This window comes from Aquarana catesbeiana, linkage group LG12 (genome assembly GCF_042186555.1).
Source record: "Aquarana catesbeiana isolate 2022-GZ linkage group LG12, ASM4218655v1, whole genome shotgun sequence".
In the NCBI taxonomy this organism is placed as follows: domain Eukaryota; kingdom Metazoa; phylum Chordata; class Amphibia; order Anura; family Ranidae; genus Aquarana; species Aquarana catesbeiana.
The window spans coordinates 57,865,023-57,892,258 of record NC_133335.1 but is presented as its reverse complement, the minus strand read 5'-3'; the positions used below and the strand labels follow the sequence as shown (position 1 = coordinate 57,892,258).

The 27,236-nt window shown below is 44.2% G+C and overlaps 1 protein-coding gene across 1 annotated transcript in view; it reads left to right on the top strand.

Annotated features, from left to right (window-relative positions):
- Window positions 1-2,446: 2,446 nt before the first annotated feature.
- The window catches only part of LOC141113339 (NXPE family member 1-like), a 187,619-nt gene continuing 162,829 nt past the window's right edge, over window positions 2,447-27,236 (top strand). The window contains exons 1-2 of the mRNA XM_073606400.1: window positions 2,447-2,464; window positions 3,157-3,197. Of these exons, the coding sequence (XP_073462501.1) occupies window positions 2,447-2,464; window positions 3,157-3,197 (59 nt within the window). The remainder of the gene's footprint in view (window positions 2,465-3,156; window positions 3,198-27,236) is intronic.

Genomic DNA, 27,236 nt, shown 5'->3' with positions numbered 1-27,236 from the left:
TGGTTTTGCACAGAGCAGCCCCGATTCTTCTCTTCTGGGGTCCCCCACCAATGCTTCTGGCTCCTCCTGCCTTCAGAGTGCCCCAATAGCAAGCTGCAAATTATAGTATAGCGTGCCCCTATAGCAAGGTAAAAAAAAATCTGCCTTTAGACCCACTCACTTCCTGCCCAGGACTACATGTCCCATGAAGCATTGCTCCTCACACATTCACGTTCACAAGTTCTCAGGCACTTACTGACATGTATGGATGGTGTACTGAGCTGTATGTGTGCTGCACTGTATTTCCTGATATGTAAACAAATAATGCATTCTGTATGCAGGCCAACTAATCAGCTGGCCGAACAATCGATTATGAAAATAGTTGACAACTATTTTCTTAATCGATTAGTTGTCCATTAATCGATTAGTTGTTTCAGCCCTAGTCCAAACAGTGGGAAAAGAGTGCACTAATTCTAGGGGCTAGTTGCTCCATATATACTTTATAGAAACCTGCTGGGAAGCCGTCCGGCCCGGGTGCCTTCTGTGGAGGAAAAGCTGATATGGCAGCCTCCACCTCTGAGCCGGGGCTGTACGAGAGGTCTTCCTTCTGCATGTCAGGCTCATCTGTCAGGTACGTGACAGTCTCTATATTTGGAAAGCATGCAGAAGAGAATAAAAAACCGAGAGCAGTTCAGTTAGAGCTATAATGGACAACTTACCGATCACAAAAGACACTAAACCAAATACCCAAACCATCAACATCTGGAAGCTTAGAAAATCATCACATGTTCACAAACCACAAGAAAAAGAGACAAGGCCATATCCTAAACTTGAAAGCCACATAACTTAGAGACTGTCATGGGTAAATTCGTTATATCACCATAAAATAAAGAAAAGCCTTACCCCAAAAATGTGTGTACAGATTATATTCAATATAGTGATAACATTACATCTCCTGTATAGGGAGTATCCAGACCCCTACATTAAAGTGGTTCTAAAGCCAAAATGTTTTTACTTTAATGTATTTCTGGCATTGTGGTAAAATAAATTTTACACACACAGCTTGGGACTGAACACACATGTGTGCCCCATAGCAAGTGGCATGATATGGGGGGCACACTGAGAAGAAGTAGTGTCGGCAGAGAACCTGAGAAGAGGTAGTTTGGGGCTGCTCTGTGCATAACCATTGCACAGCGCTAGTGAGTATAACATGTTTTTAATTTAAATTTAAAAAAAAAATGACTTTAGGATAGTAATAATGAGAAACTAAATAAAGACTCTAGCAGTGCACAAAAAAAAAAAATGCAAAGGTTCCGCTTACCACAATCTCCCATCCACTATCTCAAAAAGTTATTTAAATCTTTCCAGGGGGAATCCTACAATATATGGGCACCGCTAATCAAAATTCATACAATTCAAAATCATTAGGTATCTTCATATATAAAAAGAGGATAGGGTTAGAGTTGTATTATGTTGTTTTATGTTATCTTGGTTTATTGATTTTTGATCGTATTGTATTTATGTATGTCATTTTTTTTTTCAAGTGGACCAGCATTATCACAGACCTAAAAGGTGGCGTGGATCCAGAGAAAGTGAATTGACCATGAAACGCGTCGATCCAAAGATATCACATTACAAAAATATAGTCAGTGGAGTGGACTGATTTATATTGCCCTGTCTAAAGCACTAATTGATGTTTAGCATATATTGATATAGGATGGTTTTTAACTTTTGTTATAAGTTTGGGTTTTATCTTGTGTGTGTGTGTGTATGTGTTTGTTATGTCTGATTGGTACAAGGAAAGTCTCACTTTTTATCCCTTCTGTTATTTCCTCTTTGGGTTTGCTGTGTGGTAAATGGTAATAAATTGATCAATAATTACAGCAGTTAGTTCAATAGGTCTTCTTGCTTAGGGGATGTGTGTATATGGGTGGAGGCACAAGTGATAGGAAGTGTATTAGAACAGTGGTCGCCGACCTTTTGGACCTTACAAACCACTAAACTCACAATTTTGAATCCTGTGGACCACTAATAAGAATTGTACATGCCTTATATTCACAATCCTCTGGCTCTCTGCCCCCCCCCCCGCACTCTGCATCACACTACTGCCTTATACAGACTCGAGCTCCATTCTTCCCTCTAGTCTGTGATCAGCACTGCCATTGGAAGTCCCCTCCTCCTTCACTTTCCACTCTCTGCACTACTCCTGGCACCTCCCTCTGAGTTCACAGGAGCCCGAACTACAGAGGATGCATCGGGTATCAATCAGTATTGACCATCACCGCTCATTGAGAACAACACTGGAAACAGTGTTGGGCAGTACACATCCACCACAATGTTGATTTGTGGCAGAAACCAAAAATGTTCTCGTGGACCATTAGTGGACCACAGACCACTGGTTGGCGACCGCTGTAATAGAACCTCCACAGTACATAGTACAGTAAATATAACTTATGTTAAGGCAAATATGTCAGTGAACATAAAGGTAACAAATTAAAACAATATGATACAGCATATGAATAGTTCTCCCATTCTGATAGTCATAGGCTAGATTCACACTTGTGCGGGTGGTCGCCACTGCTGGACCGCACCTGCTCTTGCACCCGCAATCCCCCGCAGGCAAAAACACGCTGCAGTTTGTGAGATGTGTGGGGATCCCAGTAATCCTAATGGTACCCCCATGCACTGGACACCGCTGTGCGGTTTCCCAACATTGGGAGGCTCACTGCACTTACAGACTCCATGTTTTCAGGAAAGGTGCAGGGACCTTTTCCCTGCATTTTCAAGAGGCCCAGCAGCCCATTAAAATGAATATGCTGCCGTGCCCGTGCAAAACACGGCTTGCAGAGCTGCAAAAGTTTGAACCTAGCCTTAATGCAGGGTGAGAAGTACAATAAAATAATTTTTGAAGATGATGGGTGTTTGATCCCTGTTTTTATGCATATTACCTGTTTCTATTGGTAAGTAATTTAGAAGTAAAAAAGTCTGTAATATGTAACTTTTTTCTTTTTTTTTAAGCTGGAGACTTCATAATGTGTTTTTTTTTATTTACTGTAGTTTGCAATTTTCTATTGGAAATAAGATGAAGATTTATGTGCTGTTTGTGTGCTGCAGTATTTGTATTACGCCTTTTTTTCCAGTACAAATGTATAAGCTGTGCAGCTACTGTGACACAAGAGTTCAACGCTGCTCCGATCACCTCCTTCAGGAGATCTCACGTAAGTCATACCTATTAGTTTAAGGAATGCCTTATTAAAATACTAGCTTGTTGGCGCTTGTTTAATTAACGTGCAGCTCTATGATAATGTATTATAAAATGAATTAATATATAAATAATATAGTAAAATTTAGTATGTGTATGTATTTACTAATTTTCATATTTTTAAGTAATCATTTAGAATTTTATATGTCTTCCGTGTTTTTATTCACTTTTACATTATGCATTCCTTTGGGTAAGTCCAACCAGATTTGCTGATTTACACTAAAATGTTGTATTGCAATACAATTTGTAAGTGTAACTAGAAATTTTCACCCTGCTGCAAAATCTTAGCAAGGTCTCCTGGATCTTACCTAGATTTGAGTGAAATTCAAAGTTTTCAGTTTACACAATTTTCTGTGAAATTTCTGATATTTTGCCAAAATTGGTGTAGGTGAAATTAAGATGGTTTAAAGTGATTTTTGTTTGACTCCAGATCCCCTTCTATGTCTCCTAGGGTATATAAACCCCAACAATTTGGAACACAATCAGGTAGTGGCCATTATAAGATCATTTTTCATGGCTCATAAGCTTATCTTTTCCCGCTGGGTCTCGCCCAACCCTCCAACCCTAAGGGACTGGATTTGGGAAATGGACAAATAGTTAATGTTCGAAAAATATACTTATGCTCAACTAAATGCATCCCGGAAGTTTGAGAAAATATGGCAAAAATGGATAGATGCCTCATGCTCTAGTTTAAGCTTTATTATAAAGAGAGATAGTGCTTGAAGAGCAGGCTTGCCAGTTCTGTACAACTCTCTTATACAGTGTATTGGCTGCCCTTGAACACTTTTGGAATTTTTGGAACGTTGGTTAATAATGAATCAAATGTGTTGCAAATGTTAACATCTTATTGGCCTAAAGTGATTGTAAAGTCTTGTTTTTTTTCTATTAAAATAAAAAACATGTTATACTTACCTGCTCTGTACAGTGCTTTTGCACAGGGCAGCTGGAATCCCCCTCTTCTCATTGTCCCTGGCTGGAGCTCCTGGCCCCTGTTGAGTGCCCCCACAGCAAGCAGCCGAGCTTGCTGAGACACGGAGCCGGGTTTCAGCCCTGCCCCCTCTCCTTTAATTGACAACAGTGGGAGCCAATGGCTGCTGTGTCTCAGCCAATCAGGAGGGAGAGACTCGGCCGAGGGACTTGTGGACATCGCTGGATAGAAATGGGGCTCAGGTAAGTATTAGGGGGGCTGCTGCACACAGAAGGCTATTTATCTTAATGCATAGAATGCAGATAAAAAAACGGATAAAAAAAAAAAAACACTTTAATTGAGTAAGTAAAAGAAGGAGAAAAGCTGGGAGAGAATAGAGGGGAAAAAAAGAAGAAAAGGGAATTTTGTTTTTTTTTTTGTTTTTTTATTATTTGTATTATTTCTTTGTTTGTCTTTGTGTAAAAAATGGGTTTTTAAATTGCTCTTTTTTTTGTGTTTATTTGCCTTCTTTGACTCCTCTTTTTCAGTAGGAAAAATAAAAATAATGAATAAAATACATAAAAAAGCCACAAGTGAAATGGAAAAAGACGCATTTGTGTTTCTATATATTTTTATAAATATATATTGTTACATTTACTAAAATTTGTACTTATACCTACTCTTTACAGCCTTTGATGGTACAATGCAAACATTACTGTAGATAAAATGATGTATACATTAGGTTGATCTTATCTTAGTTTGGCAGAGATTCAGATAGAAGAAGAAAAAAAAAACGCAGATACAGTAGAGTTTGTAGAGTGGTGTGCACTGAGAGATGTAAAGTACTGAGTGAAATGGTGTGGACTATAGTTCACTGCAGCGTAGTGTACAGAATGAAATGGTATGCAATATGGTATACAGCTGTAGTGGTCAACCTGCCAGCCCCTAACGTCACTAAAGGTAATACGGGTACGTAATGCTATAAAAGACTGTCAGAGACTGCTGACTTGCTAAAAGAGATGGTCATAAGTTGCAGATATGCCGCAGGAGGTGGTTAAAGACTGTGGGCATGGTGGAAGAGATGGTCAAAGACTGCTGACGTGCTACAAGAGATGGTAAGTGACTGCCTATATGCTACAGGAGATAGGCAGAGTCTGCAGCCATGATAGAGGAGATGGTTAGAGACTTCCCACATGCCACAGGAGTGGTTGGAGACTGAATACATTCTTTAAAGGCTGCGGACATGTTACATGATGAGACTACCAGAGATCGCTGTTATTATAGCCCCTTTGCAAATCAGTGCCTCAATTTAGTCTTTCTGCAGCCCAATTAAAATTACTGGTGTTACATTTCATATTTCAATAGATCTCAAGAAGATCCATTATTAGAAGATGGTAGAAAAAAATATATAAAAAGAGAAAATGGAAAGGATAGCACAGGAAATGTAATAACATGAAAAAATAAACCAAACTAATAGCAGAAGCCAGTGCAACATTTATTTCTTCTCAGGTCTAATTAGGCACCTATGCATGAAAACCAATAAGTGCTGGGTCCCGAACAATAACGAAGGACCACAGATCAGGCACCAGGCTCTGGATGAACATTTTTTTTTGAAGCACGTGATTAGAGCCTGAGGCTGTAATTGGCTTCATAAAAAGGTGGGCTCGGGGCCTGAGCCCTCCCAATTGTGTGACAATAGCGAAATAATATTTGCTATTGTCTTCCTGATTCTCCTCCCGGCCAATCAGGAAGCGGGTCCTGAGACACAATTGGCCGGGGAGTCTTAGGAATCCCGGCCAATCGGGTCTCAAGACCCACTTCCTGTTCAGCCAGGAGGAAAAGCAACGGCCCTAGAGTGAGGAGCCAGATCCATGTTATCTGCCTCCTAAGGTAAGTATGCCTCTGTCTGTCCATCTCCCGCAGGGCAGGGGGGTGAATGATCTGTAGTTTTATGTTAGTTCAGTCGTATCTGCTGTTGCTGCATATATGTCGCATATGTCAATCACAAGGCCTGCCAGGCCATTTCATGTGGCCCTTGCAGCTCTCCTGCAGCTGGGGCACCCCCCCCCCATCTCTGCCCGTACCTTGTCTCAGCAGTTGGCAGCAGAAAAGAGGACAGAACTCCTCCACTTCATGCAGCCATGGAGAGGCACATCTCTGCCCCCCTCCCTTTCCCTATCTCAGCAGTCAGCAGCAGAGTGAAGGACAGATCTACTCCGACAGATACTGCAACTCTCTGTGCAGCTGCCGCACTCCCCACATCTCTGCCTCTCTGCCTCCCCTGGTCTCAGCATTCAGCAGGCTGCAGCAGCTGACTCAAGCCCTCCTTTGGTCCCTTTTTGCTGCCACTGTGCCCATCAAATGCTGCCACTGTGCCCATCAAATGCTGTCGCTGTGCCCATCAAAAGCTGCCACTGTGCCCATCAAAAGCTGCCACTGTGCCATCAAATGCTGCCACTGTGCCCATCAAATGCTGTCACTGTGCCCATCAATAGCTGCCACTGTGCCCATCAAAAGCTGCCACTGTGCCATCAAATGCTGCCACTGTGCCCATCAAATGCTGCCACTGTGCCCATCAAATGCTGCCAGTGTGCCCATCAAATGCTGCCAGTGCGCCCATTAAATGCTGCCAGTGTGCCCATCAAATGCTGCCAGTGTGCCAGGTCATTACTGGAATATTTAAAAAAAATCATCATTATAATTTGTTGTTAAATTGCAGTCCTCTGTGAGAGGCAGATATATGGGGTTACATTTTCATTTTTCGTACAATATGCTAAATCTTATTACTTACCTTACAGCAGCTCCGTTCGGACCGTGCATTCCACGGAGCTGCTGAAGTCACTTCCAGTTTACCACTGGCACAGGGAAACCGGAAGTAACCTCTTAACTCGAAGAACAAAGCACCTGCTCGTAGTGATACTACAGGCGGAAGTTGTCCGGCGCGATGGAATGCGCCACAAAGCAGGTCAAGACCCTGCAAATGAAGCACCTCATCTTCAATCTTGTGATTGCATTGATGTGGCACATCCCATGGTGCACTGTGTCCGGTGCCCGAACACAGTGCACTTAACCACTTAAGCCCCGGACCATTTGGCTGGCCAAAGACCAGAGCACTTTTTGCGATTCGGAACTGTGTCGCTTTAACTGACAATTGCACAGTCGTGCGACGTGGCTCCCAAACAGAATTGGCGTCCTTTTTTCCCTACAAATAGAGCTTTCTTTTGGTGGTATTTGATCACCTCTGCGGTTTTTATTTTTTGCGCTATAAAAAAAAATAGCGACAATTTTGAAAAGAACGCATTATCTTTTAATTTTTGCTATAATAAATATCCCCATAAAATATATAAAAAAACATTATTTTTTTTACTCAGTTTAGGCCGATACGTATTCTTCTACATATTTTTGGTAAAAAAAAATCACAATAAGCGTTTATTAATTGGTTTGCGCAAAAGTTATAGCGTCTACAAAATAGGAAATAGTTTTATGGCTTTTTTATTTTTAATTTTTTTTTCTACTAGTAATGGCGACGATCTGCGATTTTTATCGGGACTGTGACATTATGGCAGACACATCGGACATTTTTGACACATTTTTGGGACCATTGCCATTTATACAGCAATCAGTGCTATACAAATGCATTGATTCCTGTGTAAATGACACTGGCAGTGAAGGGGTTAGGTCTGTCCTAGGGAGTGATTCTAACTGTGGGGGGGGGGGATGTGGCTATGTGTAACATGACACTGATCACCGTTCCCGATTACAGGGAGCTATGATCAGTGTCCTGTCACTAGGCAGAATGGGGAAATGCTTGTCCACATCAGCATTTCCCCATTCTTCCTCTCTGTGGGACGATCGCGGGTATCCCTGCGGACATCTGCCGGACCTGCGATCACACTCACGGAGGTCGCGACGGGCGCGCCCGCGAACCGCATCTTAAAGGGCAATGTACAGGTACGTTAATCTGCCTGTACATGCCCTTCTGCCGACGTATATCGGCGTGAGCCGGTCGCAAGCAGTTAAAAAAAAATTTTTCTATTTTTTTTTTTAAAGGACTTTTTAAAAAAGTGTTTGTTTTTTTGTGACTGCTGGGGGGGCGGCGCCTGTGCACCCCCTATGGACGGGCCGCCACTGCTCCAGACCCTACACTTTATGCTTCCCAGCTCCGCCCCCAGCTTCTTCCTGGCAGCAACACAATGTAAGTGGGTGCAATGTAGGGGAGGGTGGGGAACTCGTGACTTCTGATAGTGGGGGGCTGTTGACATCTGATTTAAGGGGGGGGGTGCTCTGCGTTTGACACCCCTGAGGTGATTTGGGGAACTACTGTTTTTCAATTACACCAGGGTCTTTTACATGGACTTTTACATGAACAGTGTGCTCCCTGTCTAATTGCAGAGCGCTGCCATCTGCATTGACGTATTGATCCCCTAGGGCGTATGTGCATAGCGTGTTGCCGGTTTGGAGTAAAAAGGCAAGCCCCTAATGGTCACCTAGCAATGGTAGTAAACGGCCAGGTGGAAGTACATAATTAAGGAAAGGAGCAGACACGTTTGAGGAGGCTGCAATTGCAGGTTAGTTCTCTGTGCAAATAGGAGTAATTTTAGTATGAACAGAATATTAGTACACTGATCCACTCTGGCCAAAGTGGTTATGACAGCCTGATGGCTGTTTTATGTAAATAGGAAGCAAACACACAGGTTTATGGATGGGATATGATGTCATTGGATGTCAGGGGGCGGGCTTGGGGTTATTTTCTCTTTGCACTGATTGGTGAATGGTTCTTTAAATAGTGGACTGTTTGTATCACAATTTGTCACATGCCTGATGAAGGGGTCCTGCGTGGTTCCGAAACGTCGCTTCTATTTATTTTTTTTTATACTATGTGATTAAAGTTTTGGACCCGATTTTGGAGTTCCTGGTGTGCTGGTGACACTTCCTTCTCATTAGAACAGTTCCTAACACAGACTGTAACAAACTCCTTTACTTTTATACATGTAGCACCCTCTACCAATAGGTAGGTGCTAGTAATAGTTTTTTTTACTATGAACTGTCAACACAAGCAAATGTAGGCAGGCCTTTGCTTCAAGCTAGGCCTGTCTGTTTTGATCTGGGGGCTGGGAGTGTTCAGTGTAGCAGTGGGTGTGACCACCTGTGCTTCAGTTCCTCCCCTTACTTCAGGCGCCTCCTCTGCTTCCAGGGAGAAGATTCTGGAAGAGAGACAGGGCCTAAAACTGGAGTGGTAGGCAGCTTGTGTGGGTGCCATGACCAATCCCCAACTAGAATTGGCAGGGGGCAGGCCTCCTATATAAGCTGAGGTAACATGCAACTGGGGGGAGATGTCGGCTGAGTGAAATGGAGGATGGAATACTAGGCAGCAGCATGGGGGCGTCCCCATCTGGGGGGGTGTAACGATCGCAGGAGAAGGCCCAGGGAGAGCTGTGAGGGAACTTTGCCTCTACACGGTCATTGGCATTGTCTTTATCATCACACAGTTGTTGATAAAGAACTCCTGGAGCAGAGGGGCAGGTGAAGCTTTCGGAACATATGGTCTGGTCAAGTTCTCCATCAAGGACTCAGGGCAGTGAAAGGTTGGTGAGTGTTACCACAGTGGAGGGTTGGATGTGCCAGGAAGTCTGTGAGGGAACTTTGCTTCTACACGGTCATTGGCAAAGTCTTCATCATTTACACGGTGAATGATGGGGAGTCCTGGATTAAAAGAGAGACTGTGGGGTGATGTGTCAAATTGATGTGGCCTGAGGGCACAGGATTTGCAAGCTGGGTTGGCTAGGAACAGTAGTCTACCATCCATGAGAATGCTTTTAAACTACTAGGCCTCCGGGTAGAGGTACTGCAGGCCTCAGGCTTAGTAGCAGCGAGCAACCAGAGCCTGCTTAAGGACTTGTTCAGAGTGGGTCCTTACTGCTCAGTAGAAGAGGATGTGACATTAATTTACTTAAGGATAAGTTTTGTTCAGGAGGAAAGAAGTTCTGGGCAGGAGGAAAGAAGTTCTGGGACCATCACTCTTACACGGTAAAGAGTGGTGTCCTCATACTTTACACGGTAATGGATGGGGAATTCTCAGAAGAAGTAGTCTGCATGAGTTAAGCAGAGGAGGAGCAACAGTCTGCATAGTGATGCAGGAAGAAGATCATATTAATCATAAATGCACATCATCTCTTCGGGCTCTAACTATGTGCTTATGTGTGTAAGTTGTAAAATATGATGGCAATTGAAACATCCTATGGGCATCCCATAAACCCTTTTCCTCAACCAAGTTGTACCCCCCCAATAAACAAAAACAAAACCAGCAAAAGACTGTTCATTAATATATAGACTGTTCAGCAGCTCACTCCACCCAGTAGCCATATCCAAGGGAGTCTTCCTGGTCACTTTTCCTAAAGTTGATTCGTCAGGTGTTCATAGTTAGATCCTCAGAAAGAGATAGAGCTTCCATTGTGTAGTATTTTAAAAAAGTATTTATTAAAAGTTATAAGCAAAAACAAAAGGTGTCCCAGTACAGGGAGACCTATAAGCACAATAAAACAGGCAATCTGTAAGGGCACTGGTTCACAGCTTGCGCTCCACCTGCTTTCCAGCCCCTTACTTCCGTACCGGAATTGACGTAGTAGCGTAGCCACACCTTATGCGTTTTGTCATTGGGTGTTGTTCCCTTGTGGAACTTTGGTAACCCATATATAATGGGCAGTCTAGGATGTTCATCCATTGGGAATTCCGCTGTCTCTTTAGAGATCCAATCGTTTGAGAGACCAATATTAATAAGGGATGACAGGGCATTGATTGTTTTTGGGTAGGATCCCTATCGAGTTGTATATAGCTGGCAGTATCTGCTAGCATCAGCAGCATGCCATCCCTATAGTCCGTGTAATTCATTGCCACAATGGCCCCGCTTTTGTTGGCGGGTTTAAGGATGAGATTTTTTATCATCCCTCAATGATTTCAAAGTCTTATATTCCGCCGGACTCAAGTTGGTGTATTTTTTCATAGTGGATGATTCTAGACGATAGGTTGATCACCGGGCTTGTCTGCCTGTTTGTTGACGGCCCCTGCGGGTCTGATATGTGCTGCGACCTCTTGATGCCCCTCCTGGTTCTTCTTCCTCTCCCACCTTTGGAAAAATGGAATTACTGTTCCCAGTACTGGGCACTGTGGAGTTACTGTTTACCCTGCCCTCACTGTCGGTTGAAGGATTTTCAGTTGGTCACTATCTGATGAGGTCCGCGGATTGTCCCTTTGTGATCTACTAAATGGTGGATAGGTGCATGGTCGTCTTCTTGGCCGTGAAATACCAGTCAGCCATGGGTACACCCTTCAATCTTGATAATCCTGATTCACTTGTTTAAACTTCTCCCATTTGGCTTGCCTTTGTCTTGTGGTATTTGCCAAAATTTCTTCGTCGATCTCCTGAAATACATTGGTTTGTTTATCTCTATCTTGCACTGCCAATGCCAAAACTGTTCTCCCAGTTCACCTGACACAGCTTCACTTAGAACTCTTTGAATTACATACTATTAGTGATCGAGGAGGTCAGAGTGGATACTTCGCACCATTTATCACAGAAATTGCGTTTATGCCACCCAATCGTGGGCTGATTTCTTATCTTGGATAAAGTCTGTCCATGCAATTCCAGATCAATTTGTCTCTTTCTTATGTCAAAGTATTTTATTGATTTCCAAATAGAAAAATACAATATAACATGTATATCAACTTATGAATCTACTATATCGGACATTCATTGAAAAGACAATTAACGCTCACATTAAACGGCTGTGTGCTATGCGCTTGGGGAGTGAAGTGGGCCCTCGACTCCCGACACCCTCATTGGGAACTAACTGTGTCAAGAGAGGAGGGGGCACCCTATCCCCTATTTTGAAGAAGTGTAATCCAGAGCTTTCTATCATGCCATTATTAAGAATTCGATTCCCTCGTGGGAGTTCAGTTAGTATAACCTCTGGCTCCCCCATGGGAGCCTAATATCAGTTGGGTTTACAGTTCGCTCAAGCCTGTCACGGAACGTCCCACACTCCGCTTGAGTGCTTCCGTCATATACCACTTCCTCCCAGTCTGTATACAGATATCAGATATTCCAACCTCTCTGAGCAGAAAACAAGGCGACACTTGCTTGTTGCTACCAAGAACTCACTTTATTCAGAACCAGAATACAGTCTTATATACACAGGAGAAGATTACTCTAACAATACAAATGTAACCTAATTAACATGAGCTAATTATCTAATCCTTTATACAGCCTAGGTGACTGAGACATGACCTTTCGCCCAGACTTGTGGTCACCGAGCTTCACACAGTTATATCAACACAATAGGAGTCGTCCCGTCTCCTACATTGTATAGAGGACAATGTCATTAGCTCATTCAATTAACATAAACACAGGTTGATGACACCAGCATCTCCTCACAGGATGTGTCCCAACAGAATGAATCCATTGAAAATCCAGGGCCCATAATCAAAAGGCAACAGGCTTGCATACAGTCCTCTCCAACAGCCTCTGTCCCGGCTAGGTCTGTGACATTTCTCCCCTTTCGGCAGGAGACTAACACAGGAGGAGACCCCAGACGGGTTGACTCCGAAGTTAGTCCATAGTTCCAGTCCTCTACTGCCTGTACCCACACAGTACCCCAAACAAATTGTTCCAAACAGAGTATTACTCACCCAGCCAACCTCTGCCTCTCTCAGAGAACATATCTGCCGCTGGGGAGAGGCCTGGACTGGCTCTTCTCCCTGGAATCCTTTCTGCCGCTGGAGAGAAGACAGGGTGTCTGGGCTCACTCTGTCATGCTGTTGGGGATCGGGGCCCACTGCCCAGCATCCCTGGGGTATACAGGTGGAGACTGAAGTCCCATCCACCTTCACAGGAAATCCATCCTCTGTTAGTTGAGGGCAGAGTCCAGCAGTCCTCGGCCCTGTTGCCAGCCCTTCTGCTGGAAACCCCACACCATCTGTTCCGGCTAACTGTTGGGGAGGGAGGCCGACTGCCCCACCTCCCTGGAACTCTGTAGTTGTTGCAGGTGATGGCCAGAGGTTGGTAGCACTCTGCCCGGTTGCCGGTGCTTCAACTGGGGAAGTTCCCTGTAACTCCACAGATACTGCTGTTGGTGCGGGGCAGAGCACAGTGAAGTTTGGCCCCAATAGCAGCTCTTCTGCTGGAGGCTCATCAGGTTGTTCTTCCTCAGCAGAAAAGTCTATTAAATCCCCTACCTCTATAACTGGTGTCTGTAGATAGAGGTTCACCATCTCCTGTCCGTGGAACTCAGAAGATGCCATCAGTGCTGAGCAGAGCGTAATGAAGTTTGGCCCTAATCCCAACTCTTCTGCTGGGGGCTCACCCGATGGTTCTTCCTCAGCAGAAAAGTCTATCAAATCCCCTGTCTCTGCAACTGGTGTCTGGGGATGGAGGTTCATCATCTCCTGTCCATGGAACCCAGAAGATGTTATCAGTGCTGGGCAGAGGTTAGCAGAGCTCTGCCCTGTTGTCAGCACTTCAGCTTTGGGGATGGCAATCTCCAGATTTTCCACTGCAGATTCTCTGGCATGCTGCTGGACAGGCACATTCCTCCATCCAAGATCATCCCATGCAGAAACAGGATCAAGGTCAGTCAGCACTTGCTGCATCCCCCATAAGACCTCCGCCTCCATAGCTGTGGGGGCAGGTTGGCAAAGCACACTGTTACTCTGCCACATTGCCGACTCTTCAGCCAGGATTTCAGGGTTGTCAGCTGGTATTTCCTGATAGTCCCAGGCAAAGGGAGCCCAGCCCTGGCACTGAGCAATGTCTAGCAGCCGTCTGTAGGCGATCTCTAGCTCCCATTCCTGAACGGCCAGAAACTCCAAATCTTCCTGTGCCCAGTGCACTTCCGAAATGTTCAGTAGCCCTTCTCTGAAATCCATGATTTCGTCCACCCGCCGCTCCAAATCACTCCCAAAGTTAGGGTCCCCTCTCAGCTTCACAAACAACAGTCCCAAGCCGCCGTAGCTTAAGCCTTCCGTTGGGCTGTCATCCGCTATCCAGGGACATGCTTGGGATACATGCCACCGGAGGGCTCTGTAGCTCTCATCCAGCTTTATCTCTGCCCAGACCAGCCTGCTTAATTCAGCTGTCTGCTTCTTGTGTGGTTTTTCTCCCAAAAACCGCACCCGCAGTCCGTACTGCGACCAGTACCTTTCCTCGATGGAGGGGAGAACTTTTCCCTGGTGTCGCTGCTCACGGGCTAGTGCTTCCTTCCAGAGTTTGCAGCGAATAGAATCACACCATCCCAGCAGGACCTGCTCCGATACTGGTCCTTTGTGCTGTATCTGCATCTCTCGCAACCTCCTTCTGAATTCCTCATCCATGGCGGCTGGTATCTGTACCTCTCCTCTCCTGCTATCTGGACCTTGGATCCAGATGGAAGTTTGGATGTCCCAGACTGCAGGAAGCTTTCCCGCTGCTTGCCACCAATGTCACGGAACGTCCCACACTCCGCTTGAGTGCTTCCGTCATATACCACTTCCTCCCAGTCTGTATACAGATATCCCAACCTCTCTGAGCACAAACAAGGCGACACTTGCTTGTTGCTACCAAGAACTCACTTTATTCAGAACCAGAATACAGTCTTATATACACAGGAGAAGATTACTCTAACAATACAAATGTAACCTAATTAACATGAGCTAATTATCTAATCCTTTATACAGCCTAGGTGACTGAGACATGACCTTTCGCCCAGACTTGTGGTCACCGAGCTTCACACAGTTATATCAACACAATAGGAGTCGTCCCGTCTCCTACATTGTATAGAGGACAATGTCATTAGCTCATTCAATTAACATAAACACAGGTTGATGACACCAGCATCTCCTCACAGGATGTGTCCCAACAGAATGAATCCATTGAAAATCCAGGGCCCATAATCAAAAGGCAACAGGCTTGCATACAGTCCTCTCCAACAGCCTCTGTCCCGGCTAGGTCTGTGACAAAGCCCTATTGGCTTCAAGGTGTGATCCATGGAGAAAGGTATAGTGTGGAGCACACTAAGAGATTAGTTGGAAAAGTAGAAGGAAAGAAGAAGGAGAAAGGAAAGAGTCGCCAACCATAGGGAAACTGAATCATGTCTGGTGACTATCAATTCCAGGTATCAAGTAAATTCCCATATATTGGGCCCAGGGTTCCTAGGTTGCTTCAAATTGTTTGGATGAGTCTAATAGTACACTGATTAACCTTTCTTTGGCCATTATCAAAGATATTTTCCATTTCGTGGCGGTAATTGATACTTTGGGTTGTTTCCAGGCCTTGGCTATTGAGAGTTTCTCCCCTGTCAGCATGAAGCGGATCAATGTGTGTGACAGCTTGGGCATGTAACTGTTCAGTAGGGCTATGGATGGATCTTAGGTCACGGGACACTTTGTGACTTTACGGATAATGTGGAAAATATTATTCCAGTATCCTCTAATTTTGGGCATTCCCACCAGGTATGTATCATAGTTCCCAAGCTGTGGCACCCCCTAAAGCATAGTGGTGAGGTGGCAGGAAACATGGATGCTAGTCTGGTGGGCACTAGATACCATCTTGTGAAAAGTTTAATATCAGCTTCTAAGAGTGTGGTATTATAAATACCCCTGAGAGATCTCGAAAACGACTCATGCCGATCTTCTAGGTCTCGTTCCTCCTGAAGGTCCCTTTCCCATGCTGTCATATACGGTAGTTTATCTGCATTTTTGGCCAATGACGCATAGATTATCGATATTTCACCCCTCTGTTCCATGGCTTGACCACACCAACTTTCGTATTCTGTAAAATTTGGAGAGTTTGGTTTGTTTTGTCAAGTGGCATTAGGAAGTGGGAGATTTGGTAAAACCTGAATCTCTCTAAAATTGGGAGGTCTAGTGTTTTTTCAAAGTGCCCCACGGGTAAGGGGCCAGTTTCAGAATAGAAATGCCCTATGTGGTACACTCCCTTATCCAGCCACCACTTAAAGCCTGAAATGTCCATGCCTGGTTGGAATTGAGGGTTATGAAAGATATGTGCTAGAGGTTGGAGCTCAGAGACCAGAGAGGGAAGCCCCCGCATGCCATCCCATAGCATAAATGAATGATAGAGAGTGGGGGATAGTATCGGGGGTCTATTTTTTGGAGGACACCAAAGTAGAAAGTCTAATGTGTGATTTGGGACTGCATGCCTTTCTATGGCTACCCAATCTGGTTTTTCCACTTTCAGGTGAATGGTAGATGACTGGGCCAGCCTTGCCGCTTGGTAATACCATAGTAAATTTGGGAGGCCTAAACCTCCTTGTGTAGTCAAGTTTTATAGAGTTTGTTGTGCGAGTCGTGGTCCTTTCTTTTCCCAGATGAACCTGGTAATCTTACCCTGAAATGAATGGAGATGATCTCTTTTGATTGCGATAGGTAGTGAGCGAAAAAGGTAGAGTAACCTCGGCAAGAGGGTCATCTTCACTGAGTTCACTCTGCCTACCCAGGATAACTTGTGTTGGGACCAATTTATAAGGTCAGACTCTAGTTTGTGGTAAGTGGGGGGGAAGTTGGCCTGATATAGGTGTTCTATTTTGGCTGTGAGGTTGAGTCCTAGGTATCTAATGGAGGTTTCCCCCCAACCAAACTTAAAAGTGCCTTTCAAGTGAGTGACGCTAGCAGGTGGTAGGGATATATTTAGTGCTTGTGATTTTGTCATGTTGATCTGTAGACCTGACACTGAGGAAAAGGTGTCTAGTAGGGAGCATAAAGAGGGTAGGGATGTGTTAGGGGATATTAGGAACAGTAATAAGTCGTCAGCAAATAGGGCGCATTTGTGGGTTTTAGCACCGCAATCCATTCCCCTGATATCTGGGTTTGAGCGTATCGCTATCGCTAGAGGTTCAATTACCATGGCAAATATCAGGGGAGAGAGTGGGCATCCTTGCCTAGTTCCTTTGGCTATTGTGATTGGGTCTGCATGGTATCCCTGTAGTCTCACTGTTGCTTCCAGAGTGGAATAAAATGCCTTTAATGTTCCTAGGAAGTTTTTGCCAAGGCCCCACCGTTGGAGGACTAGGAATAGGTATGGCCAGGAGACCGAATCGAAGGCCTTCTGGAGGTCTAAAGAAAGGAGCATTCCTTCCTGTTTAGGTCCCCCTTCCCATCCTGACTGTAAAATGGAGATGTCCACTGCTCTCCGTACCTGATCTGGGCCCTGTCATCCCGGTATGAAGCCCACCTGGTCTTTGTGAATGTATTGATTTATGAACGTCGCAATGCGATTTGCCATGACATTGGTTAAGATTTTTAAATCATTGATTAATGAAATAGGTCTATAGTTCCCCACATTCCCTGCGTCTTTGTCAGGTTTAGGAATTACAGTAATATATGCTGAATTGAGAGGGTTACCCAGCGGCTTCCCGTCTTGCTTTGAATTAAAGAACATAGTCAGGTACGGTGTTAGGGTTTCTGCAAATGCTTTATAATATGGGACGGAAACACCGTCTGGACCTGAAGCTGAACCCCCTTTCAGCTTTCTAATTAACTCTCCTACCTCTTTGGTTGTTATGGGTAATTCCAGTTCAGCAATATGGTCGTCTGTCAAAGTAGGTAGGGCTATGCCATCAAGGAATGTTTCCATTTGTGTCAGGTCTACGTCAATGTTTGCTTTATATAAGTCAGAATAATATTCTTGAAAGGACTTTAATATACGTTGTGTGTTTAGTGTAAAGGTACCATCTGCTTGTCTAATTTTCGTGAGCGAGTATGCCTTATGTTTCGGTGATGATTTCGTAGCTAGCATCATGTCTATTTTATCCTTTTTGAGGTAAAACTTAGCTCCCACCCATTTAATGTGTTTGCTCTCGCTGCCAAAGCTAAGTTTAGGGCCAGTCTCGCCGTGTCGAGAGATGAAATAGGGACACTCGAGGGGTCTTTTCTGTGTTTTTTGCAGAGATCATTATATTCCTGTTCCAGCCTTACTAAGTCCCCTTGTCTTTCCTTTTTTAACTGTGAAGAGATTTGCATCAATTTAGCCCTAATAGTGGCTTTATGCGCCGCCCATAGAGTTTCCGCTGATATCTCTTTTTGTCATTAATCTGGAAGTATTCTTGGAGTGTCCGATGAAGCTGTCACTCTGATGGGATCACTGAGAATGGATTTGTTTAGTTTGCAGTTAGGTATACATTGTTTTAATGTGTCCCTTCAAGAGTGATAGAGACACCATGGAATGATCTGACCAGGCTGCAACTAGGATAGAGGATTTTGTGACTGATGGGATACTTCGAGTAGATAGGAGAATATGGTCTATCCTTGAATATGATTGGTGTGGGTTGGAAAAATGGGTAAAATCTTGTGTTAGAAGGGTTCAGTTCCCTCCTGATGTCTGCTAACCCTTCCTGGTAGATCAGTTTTGCTATTTTGACACTGTTATTGTTGGGTCTAATAAGTTTTGATTTTAGGGGGTTAGATTTGTCTAGGCCCGAATCGAAGGCCATATTAGAGTCTCCACCCAGAATCGTGGTTCCCTCGACCAGTGGCTTCAGAATTTGAAACATCGGTTGAAAGAATTTTTCATTTGCCCTGTTAGGAGCATAATAGGAGATAAATGAATATTGGTGCTCATCCAGGATACTCCTTACAAGAAGAAACCTTCCCTCCGGGTCTCTGTGCTCCAGCTGTGTTGTGAATTTGCAATGCTTGGAGAATAAGATTACCACCCCTCTTGTCTTCAGCATTTGCTAAATAGAATTGTGGGAAGCGGGCATGAAGGAATGAGGGAGTATACCGCCTTGGGAAGTGGGTTTCCTGCAAAAGGTCCACATCAGCTTGGTGTGATCGATAAGCTTGGAATGTTTTCCTCCTTTTAGAGGGTGAATTTAACCCTTGTGCGTTGTGGGAAATTATGCGAGGGGGGGGGACACTTTACTAGAAGTTATGGAACAGTGAGGAAGAACAGCCATCAAACTCAGTGTCACCTACCTTATCCCGGATTCGTTTTTCAGATTTGGGAACTTTAGGGTGTCTTCGTCATCATTGCCGCAGGTTAATTTCTCTAGGTTGGCTGGAAATAAGAAAAGGTTAGAAAAAGAAAGGATCAAGTAAAGTAACATTGTATAAATACGGCCAAGAATGGAAGGAGGAGAAGAACTCCCTCCCTTCATTCAAAACAAACAGTAGAATATAGCCCTTCGGTAGGGCTAATTTCCCACCATTCGGGCACGGTACTACCATATCCGAATGGTAGGGGGAGGTGCTGGGCAACTGCCCCAGCCCCAAACAACTCTCCAATTAACATGTAATCAACTTATACAAAATTTTTCAAAAGCGAACAGAACCAGCGTGAGCCTTGTGAGACCACTTGAGCACGAATCAGCCTAGTGGGCCTCTGAGTGCCATTAGCTCCCTGTGATAAAAAAAGGGGTGGTTATATGGAATCGTCCTGTATATAACAATTTTGCAGGCTAACCTCCCAAAAAAAAAAACAGTTTGAGTGCAGGGAAAAAAAGGTTGAGGCTATGTCTCGCTGATTGGAGGCCCTTTTCTGACCATTTGGTCAGGTCAAAACATCTGGAGTTGGAGTCCCAGCCATCTTCGTTGACATCAGGGGGTAAGTTGTCCTTGACTTTCTTGGTCTTGCTCTTTTCCCATAGGGGTGATGTGGGGCTCGTTGGTGTGAGGCGTTTGACGGATCCTTGTTGTAGATTTGAAGTGTCCATCGAGTAATCTTGGGAGATGATTCTAAGGTCTAGTAGCAATCGCTCCCCTTCTGTGAAGCTGGAAAAGGCATATTGTTTGCCTCTGTAAGTGAATTTCAGAGTGAAGGGGAAGGCCCATCTGTACTTGATGTCCTTCTTAAGGCAAGGAGGAGGGGTTTCAGAGATCGTCTTTTTTGAATAGGGAAGGGGGATATGTCAGCAAATATTTGTATATTGTATCCCTGGAATTTTAGCTGAGCTTGCTGTCTAGACTTCTTCATTACTTCTTCTTTAATAGTATAGAGGTGGGGCTTGACCACAATGTCCCTAGGTAATCCATCTTTTCTGGGTGGACCTAGGGATCTATGTGCCCTGTCCAATTCCAGCTTGTGTTCTGGGACAGAGGGGATAAGTCTCTTTATAACTTCCTGGACTGTGGAAGGGACATCTGTGATGGTTTCTGGGAGACCCCTTATCAAAAATTCTCCCTTCTTGATCGATTTTCGAGATTGTCGATCCTCGCCTGTGCTGTGTCAAGTTGAGGAAGTGAATGTGGTCAGTGTTCTGATTGGCCCTGGAAATTGTTATATCCAATTTGTGTTCAATCGTTTCTATTCTTGACCCCGAGTTTTGAAAATCAGATCGAATGTCCCCTGTAATCTTATCTGCATTCTGTGTCAGACCTCTATCCAGCAGTTCTGAAAACTTGGTAAATAGATCGGCAACAGATAGTGGAATATCCTGTGCAGAGCCTCCAGGGGCTGTAGGGATGCCTGGTTGTGCTGGGGTTAATACCAGAGGAGAGAGTCCAAAGGGTCCCAGGGAGCGTTCCAAGAGTGATACTGTGGATGCTGGGGATGGGGTTTGGCTACAGGGGAAGGAGCTAGGTGTTTGGGGTAGAAAGGAGAGGGTTTCAGGTGCCAGAATTTGCCTGTGATCCTTCCGATCCTCTGTAGCGTGGTCTCGTGGCTGAGACGGCTGAGACGCGGCCACCATTTTGGAAATACCTCGCTGTTCCCTGCTCTCAAATTGATGCCCCAGGTCCCGTCTGACTGACCCCCTCGACATGTGCCAGTGCATGGGACTCTCCGCTGTGCTGTACGGTCATTTGTGGGTGTCCTTCTGGGCTGGTTCTGCAGTTAGGCGAGTCGTATGGCCGAGGCAGTGCGGAGCTCCGGTCTCAAGCGGCCATCTTGGATGGCTCAGCACATGCGCCTAATATGTCTCTTTCTTAATCGTTTAATCCCTCTGGATCGATCGGGTGCTGTGTCAGTACCAAAAGCCTTATCTGTATCTGGTGGAAAAAGAATTGCTTCAATTTTATTCTGGCTGTATACACATCCTGGATTCCTTTCCCCTTGTGTAAACGGTATTTCATCTGTAGCCATCATTATGGATGTAGTTCATAGATATATACAACAATCAGTGAACGGTGATGTCCCAATGGGATCTGGGTACATCAAAATACAAAACCCTATTGTTGGGCAGCCAGCAGGGGTGCAGTACGGGAAACCAAATCTGAACCTCCAATGCAATACTCCCAACGCACACATTCCTGTGCTGTATCTTAGATTGGGTGCCGAAATGATCAACGGCTGGAACCAACTGCAATCATGAGAAGGAAGTATCACCAGAACACCTGGATCTCCAAAATCGGGTCCAAAACTTTATTCACATAGTATCAGAAAAATAAATAGAAGTGACATTTCGGAGCCACACAGGACCCCTTCATGAATAAGATATTCCCAGGCATAATATTAAATTCAGAAATTTCCCAGGATAGTATTACCTATCTGGACGTCAGAATTACCAATGAGCAGGGTACATTACATACATCATTATTTGCAAAACCAACTGACAGGAACACGTTGCTACACTACCAGAGTGCACACCCAAAACATCTCCGTGATAGCCATTTCTTAGTTTAAAAGGGTAATGCATATCTGCTCTGATGAACGTGAGAGGAATATACAACTAGAGGCCATGTACGGGAAATTCATTGAGCGAGGGTATCCCATCACGACACTTGACAAAGTGCTTAGCAGAGCCACTTCAAATTCGGTTAAAACTAACAAAACAGCCGATAGGCCCTTGTTCATACATGGTTCTAACTAGGAAGATCAGATCATATTAAGCAGGCGACCACACGTAACATTTTGAGAGCTGACGGTACGTTGAACGCAAGTATCAAGAATCCACCATTACTAGTCCCCAAACGAAGTAGGTCCTTGCGCGTCATATTGGTACAGGCAGACCCGAGATCTAAATATGTTAAGCTAAAGGTTAGTGTGACGAACGCGGGTGTCAGATCCCCGCCCTCCTCGCTAACTTGCAATGAAGGACCGGCCAACCTCACACCACGCTGTCACTTACGTAACAATGCCACTCTCAGCTGCGCCCAGCACAAAGATTTTCCAGCTTGCGGGACCACAATCTAGGTGCGAGCAACCTGAGAGTGATTGTCACTGGGCTAATTACACAATTAACCCTTTAACTGCCACCACCCCCGTTTAAAAGACCGAGCTGGGGGAGACTCGTAATTTTAGCAATACCAATTAGAATTTTAGAATAAGCGTCTGCCACACACACTGCCACCACAGACTGGTCTGCTCGGAGTCTTTCTCTACAACAGTACCGCCCTTCAAGAGGCAGGTTCGTTTATAGCTTGCATTAAGAGCTTTAGAGACAAGATTAACACTTTTCAACATAAGGGTTTTTATTATAAAAAGGTCAAAGTTGGTGCAAATAAAATATTTACAGAAAAAAGATGTTTCCAAAAAGATAAAGACAATATACAGCCACAAAGCAATAAGGTAGAATTGGGAAGAAAGAATACTTGCAATTAATGTCCGAGGGTTGATCAGAGTTCGATCGATGAGCTAGGTACTCGGTTCTCGACTTGGCAGATGTTTCTTCTTGGATGGTAAAAGGAGAACTGCCCATTGTCTTGGCATCTCCTCTTTTCTGTCAAATCAAAGGGGGTGTTGACAGTGACCAGTAACCAATCGTCTGGTCATCTTGTTTAGGAATTGGTTGCTGGGAGGTGTCTACACTCATGACCACGTCCCAGGTAGATTTTGTAATACATATTCATATATCTGCATCTATAGTGTTTACAGACTCCAAATATCCATATTATTATTCAACTTGAGATTTCCTTCAAAACAAGTCTAAACATGCCATCTCTATAACGTATAGCCTGCTTTGGAGGAATAAGTGGTCCCAGGGGTTTCCCATATGACCTGACATAAGGGTGTCTGGACTTGAAACGTTCCATATTGTCTGAGGAAACTAAATATGTCCAGATTATGGCTGTGCTATTACTAAGTCAGAAGTTAGGACACATGCTGAAATTTCATACTTATAAGTTGGAGGTGTATTCAGACAATTTACAACCGGGGCCTGTTAGGTCTCTGAATGGGGAGGGTGACAGTTTTACGACAGACCTGAACACTGCCCTTACAACAAATGTTTTCTACTGACCTAACCTGGTTCTATTTTCTCTGTTGAGATAACCTTTTCTGTTGAACTTAAAAAGCTTTGAATTCCTAAGACAAGGGAGGAGGGAGGAGGGAGTTCAGATTTCTCTGTATGTTACATGGTTAGCCAAACTGTCATGGCTACTTCCACACAATATGGCAGCTAGCTACAGCTTTTCATGTCCCGTACGTGATATCGTTACAGTTAGAATCTCACAAAAAAGCGGTTCTTACCAATGTTATAATTGTAAAGTTTGCAACTCTATGATATGTGGTGAACATTTACGTTTGCAACTCTATGATATGTAGTGAACATTTCACCCACCCACATAATGGCAGACAATATCGCATACAAGGATATATGAACTGCAACACAGAGTTTTGTAGAGTATTGGTAATTGTAAGCGCAAACACACAAGTCCATATATAACAGGAGATATAAAGGGCTGAGCAACTTAGTCCATAGGGGACAGGCTGGAAGTTCAAGGGTTAAGTTGTAACCGGTAATGTAATGGTTAAAGTAGGCTGGTAGGCTAGGCGGCTGCTGTCCTCAGAGAGCTGGCTCTGTGATGGATGAGAGAGGGGTAGAGAAGGAAGCGCCACCTGAGTGTAGTATTAACAAATGATGTTTAATGACACCAGGTAAAAACACATTTACAGGATAAAAACATATAAAAGGCTCATCTCTATAGGTATGTGGTCCCCGGTGTTCCCTCTGATCCTGTGGTCGTGACGCTGCAGGGATGCTGGGCTGCAGAAGGTGGATTACCAGCCGGGAGCTCCTTCTGTGGCCATCAGGAAGAGACTAGGGGCCGGCGTGGAGCGCACGTGGAGCGTGCATAACGTCACAGGTTGTCCATCCGCTAGCAGGGAGGTTGAGAGAAGCCTTCTCTCAATCTCCCTGCTAGCCCTACTCCCTGGACGATCCCTCCCCTGGATACCGAACCCAGAAGCAGACGGACGACCTGTGACATCATGCACACTCCACGTGCGCTCCACGCTAGCCCCTAGTCTCTTCCTGATGGCCACAGAAGGAGCTCCCGGCAGCGTCACCACCACAGGATCAGAGGGAACACCGAGGACCACATACCTATACAGATGAGCCTTTTATATGTTTTTATCCTGTAAGTGTGTTTTTACCTGGTGTCATTAAACATCATTTGTTAATACTACACTCAGGTGGCGCTTCCTTCTCTACCCCTGTCTAACACAGAGTTTTGTGTCTACATTTTGAAATGTCCCTGCTCATTGGTGTATGTAGGGAAAATAATTGGCCCTTTTAAACGACTATTCCAGAAACATAGGAGCGATATAAGAGTAGCGCTGGAGAGGACCCTGAAAGGTGAAGCCCCCGATTTAAACAAACCTGTAGCAATACACTTTGTCACTAAGAAGCATCAAGTACACAAATAAAGGGGCATGGTCATTGAACAAATATCACAACCAGTGAGAGGGGAGACCGTGATCATCTCCTCCTTCGCCATGAGGCATACTGGACATATACCTTGGGCACAGTCCAGCCAGGGGGCCTTAATACCACTCTATCCTATCTGTGTTTTCTTGAAGACAGATAATTTGGATTGTGATGTTGCTTATGGTTGTAATGTATCAACAATTTTAATCTTTTATTCTATACTTTATCTGCGCATCTATTTTGCAGCTATTCTGCTTTTTTGTCTATCATGACAGCTGGCACAGGGAATTTTTTTTTCTTTTTTAATTTTTTTATTATATATTTATTTATTTTTCATTTTTTACATTTCTCATTTTGCAAATAGGATTAATTTTAGTATGAGCAGAATATTAGTACACTGATCCACTCTGGCCAAAGTGGTTATGACTGCCTGATGGCTGTTTTATGTAAATAGGAAGCAAACACACAGGTTTATGGACGGGATATGATGTCATTGGATGTCAGGGGGTGGTCTGGGGGTTATTTCCTCTTTGCACTGATTGGTGAATGGTTCTTTAAATAGTGGACTGTTTGTATTACAATTTGTCACATGCCTGATGAAGGGGTCCTGCATGGCTCTGAAACGTCGCTTCTATTTATTTTTTTGATACTATGTGATTAAAGTTTTGGACCCAATTTTGGAGATCCTGGTGTGCTGGTGTCACTTCCTTCTCATGATTGCAATCGGTTCCAGACGTTGCTCATTTAAGCACCCAATCTAAGATACAGCCGTTTGTGCAGGAATGTGTGCGTTGGGAGTATTGCACTGGAGGTTCAGATTTGGTTTCCTGTACTGCACCCCTGCTGGCTGCCCAAAAATAGGGTTTTGTATTTTGATGTACCCAGATCCCATTGGGACATCACCGTTCACCAATTGTTGTGTATATCTATGAACTACATCCATAAGCAGATGGCTGCAAATGAAATACCGTTTACACAAGGGGACAGGAATCCAGGATGTGTATACAGCCAGGATAAAATTGAAGCAATTCTTTTTCCACCAGATACGGATAAGGCTTTTGGTAATGACACAGAATCCGATCGATCCAGAGAGATTAAATGATTAAGAAAGAGACAAATTGATCTGGAATTGCATGGACAGACTTTATCCGAGTACTACAGAGTGAGGAAAATCCCATGGGGTTTTCGGAAAATAAATCAGTAAATCTAGACAGTGCTGCGCAATTAATAAATGTCCATAATTAGTAGGTGTGTGTTAAAATAAAAATAGTGAAGACAATGCCAGTGACACACACATAGGGAGACAAGGATAACTGATCTGGTGACTGTGATCCCTCCACCACACACGGATGGCCTCTCGCCTCAATGATTCGACCTGAAACAGGTCACATAGCAGAAATCACTTGGCAGGTAAGGCAATCCTAACAGTAGAATCCACGGATCCAGCGCTCATCCAAGTCAGTGAGTAAAAAGTACCAGATATGCACAAGATAATGACAAAATCTAGTGCTCTCTGTATATATATATTTATTGCATTTAAAAGAAAGATATTACACTTACATGCAGCCGCACTCAGATCCGAGTGCCGGCGAAAAAGCGTGTGATAGTGTCAAAGAAGATGACCGCGGGTGACGTCATGCGTGACTCCTGACCCCTCGTGCGCGTTACGTCCAAAGGCGGGACTTCCTCAGCGTGGGGCAGGATACACACAGATGGCCCGCTTTGTTTAAATATGTTGTCAAGGTAACAAACAATGTGCCAATCAGGGGACTGGATACAACGGTCAGAAGACTGATACAGCTCAGAGAAACCCATAGGCTGCAAATAAAAATGAATGCACATAAAGTGCTGGTGTGCTTGTGGATAAAACACAGCATTAATTCATTAAAATAATAATAACCAACAATCGTTCCTCTAATATAGGGATGAGCCGAACACCCCCCGGTTCGGTTCGCACCAGAACCTGCGAACGGACCGAAAGTTTGCACGAACATTAGAACCCCATTGACGTCTATGGGACTCGAACGTTCAAAATCAAAAGTGCTCATTTTAAAGGCTAATTTGCATGGTATTGTCCTAAAAAGGGTTTGGGGACCTGGGTCCTACCCCAGGGGACATGTATCAATGCAAAATAAACTTTTAAAAACGGCCGTTTTTTCGGGAGCAGTGATTTTAATGATGCTTAAAGTAAAAAAAAAAAAAAGTGAAATATTCCTTTAAATATCGTACCTGGGGCGTGTCTATAGTATGCCTGTAAATTGGCGCGTGTTTCCCGTGTTTAGAACAGTCCCTGCTCCAAATGTCATTTTTAAAGGAAAAAATCTCATTTAAAACTGCTTGCGGGTTTAATGTAATGTCGGGTCCTGGCAATATGGATGAAAATCAGTGAGACAAACGGTACCCCCCAGTCCATTACCAGGCCCTTTGGGTCTTGTATGGATATTAAGGGGAACCCCGCACCCAAATTAAAATAAGGAAAGGTGTGGGGCCACCAGGCCCTATATACTCTGAACAGCAG